This window comes from Conger conger, chromosome 3 (genome assembly GCF_963514075.1).
Source record: "Conger conger chromosome 3, fConCon1.1, whole genome shotgun sequence".
NCBI lineage: Eukaryota > Metazoa > Chordata > Actinopteri > Anguilliformes > Congridae > Conger > Conger conger.
Window position 1 is genome coordinate 81,301,901 of NC_083762.1, and position 2,500 is coordinate 81,304,400.

Sequence of the window (2,500 nt, forward strand, 5' to 3'; positions counted from 1 at the left end):
TTTGTGTCTGTGTGTGTGTTTGTGTGTGTTTGTGTCTGTGTGTGTGTGTGTTTGTGTCTGTTTGTGTCTGTTTGTTTGTGTGTGTTTGTGTCTGTGTGTGTGTGTATTTGTGTCTGTGTGTGTGTGTGTTTGTGTCTGTTTGTGTGTGTTTGTGTCTGTGTGTGTGTGTGTGTGTGTGTGTTTGTGTCTGTTTGTGTGTGTTTGTGTCTGTGTGTGTGTGTGTGTGTGTGTGTGTGTGTTTGTGTCTGTGTCAATTTGCCCTGATTGCAGATTGGCTCATTTCATCAGGTCAGTGGTGACCTGCTGTGTAAAAAGTAAAAAGGCTTTTTAGGGAGACGGGGAGATTATTGGTCGCTATGGTAATGTCACTTCCCCCCTCCCCGTGCGTTTAGGGTCGGACACCCGATTGGTCACGTGATTAAAATGATCTGTGTTCTGTGGCTCAGATCAGATGCGTGTGCACTTGTCCAATCAGTGTGCGTTGCGGCGTCTTTAGAGATCATGTGACTCTGGGGCTGGAGCAGGGAGCCAGGGGTTCAGTCACGCGCTGATGAGTGACTCTAATAGTTCATCAATGCCACATTTTAGAAAATTATTTTTCACTTTTTTTGAGAAAAGTGAATCCAGGGGGCGGAATCTGCAGCTGGTTTATGGGGCGTTTAACGAGGAGGCCTTTAAGCGCGACAGTGATTTGATAGGTTCCCAAAACCCCGAAAAGAGCTAAAACTGAACTGAAATATGACTCAGATATGCGTGTTCTCACCTGCACTGCGTTCATCTCACACTCTCCTCTGACCCCATGCCTCTCTGACCCTCTCCTGTTCTGACCCTAATCTGACCCTCTCCTGTTCTGACCCTAATCTGACCCTCTCCTGTTCTGACCCTAATCTGACCCTCTCCTGTTCTGACCCTAATCTGACCCTCTCCTGTTCTGACCCTAATCTGACCCTCTCCTGTTCTGACCCTGATTGTGACCACACCCCCACTGCACTCTGACCCTCATCTGACCCCACCCCTTTCTGACCCCGCCCCCTTACAACCCTGTCCCGCTCTGACCCCTGACCCCCCTGTGACTCCGCCCCCTCTGACCTCACAGGCGGCTGGACGGCCTGGTCTGATTGGAGCCCCTGCGATGATGTCACGGGGCTGCAGATGCGCGGCCGTCGCTGTGACGACCCTGAGGAGGGGGGGGCCCCCGGTCCCTCCCCCGGCCCAAACCCCTGCCCCGGCAACAGCACCGAACAGCGCGACTGCCTGCTGGACGAGATCCCAGGTGACCCCTGACCCCCCGACCCCCGACCCCTGACCCCTGACACACAACCCCCTGGGACTGGCCCTCAGCTCAGCGCTGATGCACAGTCAGTGTTCAGTTTAGTCTGAGCGGCTAAATTAACTAAATTAACCCCCCCCCCCCCCCCATTTACTGATGACCCACTTGCCAGAAGGTTCATGTTGCAACCAGGAACTTTTTTTGTTGTAATCAGGAACTCACACACCTGCTTTAACGTCTGAACCAATCAAACCACAGAAAATGCCCTCGATTAGTTCAATGAGATGAGTATGGGTTTGTATGTTCCTGGTTCCAACAAAAAGCTTCTGGCAATTTGGAGTTGAGAAACATTGGTTTGGACTATGGAACTACAAGCTAACCAAGTTTAAAGATGGAACTAGTGCACTTTCAAGGGAAAGATTGATTTATTTGTCAAGGTGTAGGTATAGAGCCGGCTGTAGAGTATGGAGCTACAAGCTACCCAGGGAGTTTAAAAATGGAACAAGTGCGCTTTCAAGGGGAAGGTTTATGTATTTATTTATTTTTCAGGTATGAGCTCATATGTTTGCTGAGTAGATCTGAGGTAAATAACGCACTGGTTCTGCCCCGTGGCTCCGGTTCTGCCCCGTGGCTCCGGGGCGTTGCTGGTCTGTAAGAGGGGCCCTGAAAGCAGCCTCTCACAATCCTCCGTCCGCCACCGTTCAGGCTGGAGTCCACAGTGACAGCAGCTCAGCTCAGCTCACCTGCACTCAGTGAGATATTTCACCAGCAGAGGACTCTGACACCTGCGGAGCTGTCTCCCTCAGCCCCCCCCCCAGCAGGGTCCCTGTGGATGGGGGGGGGGGCGTGGGTAGTGGGGGGGGGTTGTTCTGATGTTATTTTCCGACAGGCTTCCTGCTTCCAGCTCATAATAATTCCGTTTTGAGCCCGTGGTGTTTTTCGGCACAAAAGGACAGACGGATTTGTGTGGGGTTTTTTTTTTTTTTTTTTTTTCTTTTTTTTTTTTCAGTGGATGAAAAGAACGGGTCTCGGATCCAGCGGGGGAGCGTGGCGCTGACGGGTATCGTGCTAACGGACTCGTCTCTCTCCCATTCTTCCTTTTTAGTGATTCTTCCTGCGTCTGGATTCGACAAGGACCGGCAGTGTGGCGGTAAGTGGATTAAGGCCCCCCTCTCTCTGCCGTGTCGGGTTCTTAAGGCCGCCCGTTGTCTAGGACCTTAAATCTGGGGT

General features: G+C 51.7%; 1 protein-coding gene across 1 annotated transcript in view; it reads left to right on the forward strand.

Moving 5' to 3' along the window:
• sema5ba (sema domain, seven thrombospondin repeats (type 1 and type 1-like), transmembrane domain (TM) and short cytoplasmic domain, (semaphorin) 5Ba) overlaps nucleotides 1–2,500 on the forward strand; it is a 163,560-nt gene that overhangs the window by 154,896 nt on the left and 6,164 nt on the right. The window contains 2 exon segments of the mRNA XM_061234919.1: nucleotides 1,097–1,273; nucleotides 2,376–2,420. Of these exon segments, the coding sequence (XP_061090903.1) occupies nucleotides 1,097–1,273; nucleotides 2,376–2,420 (222 nt within the window).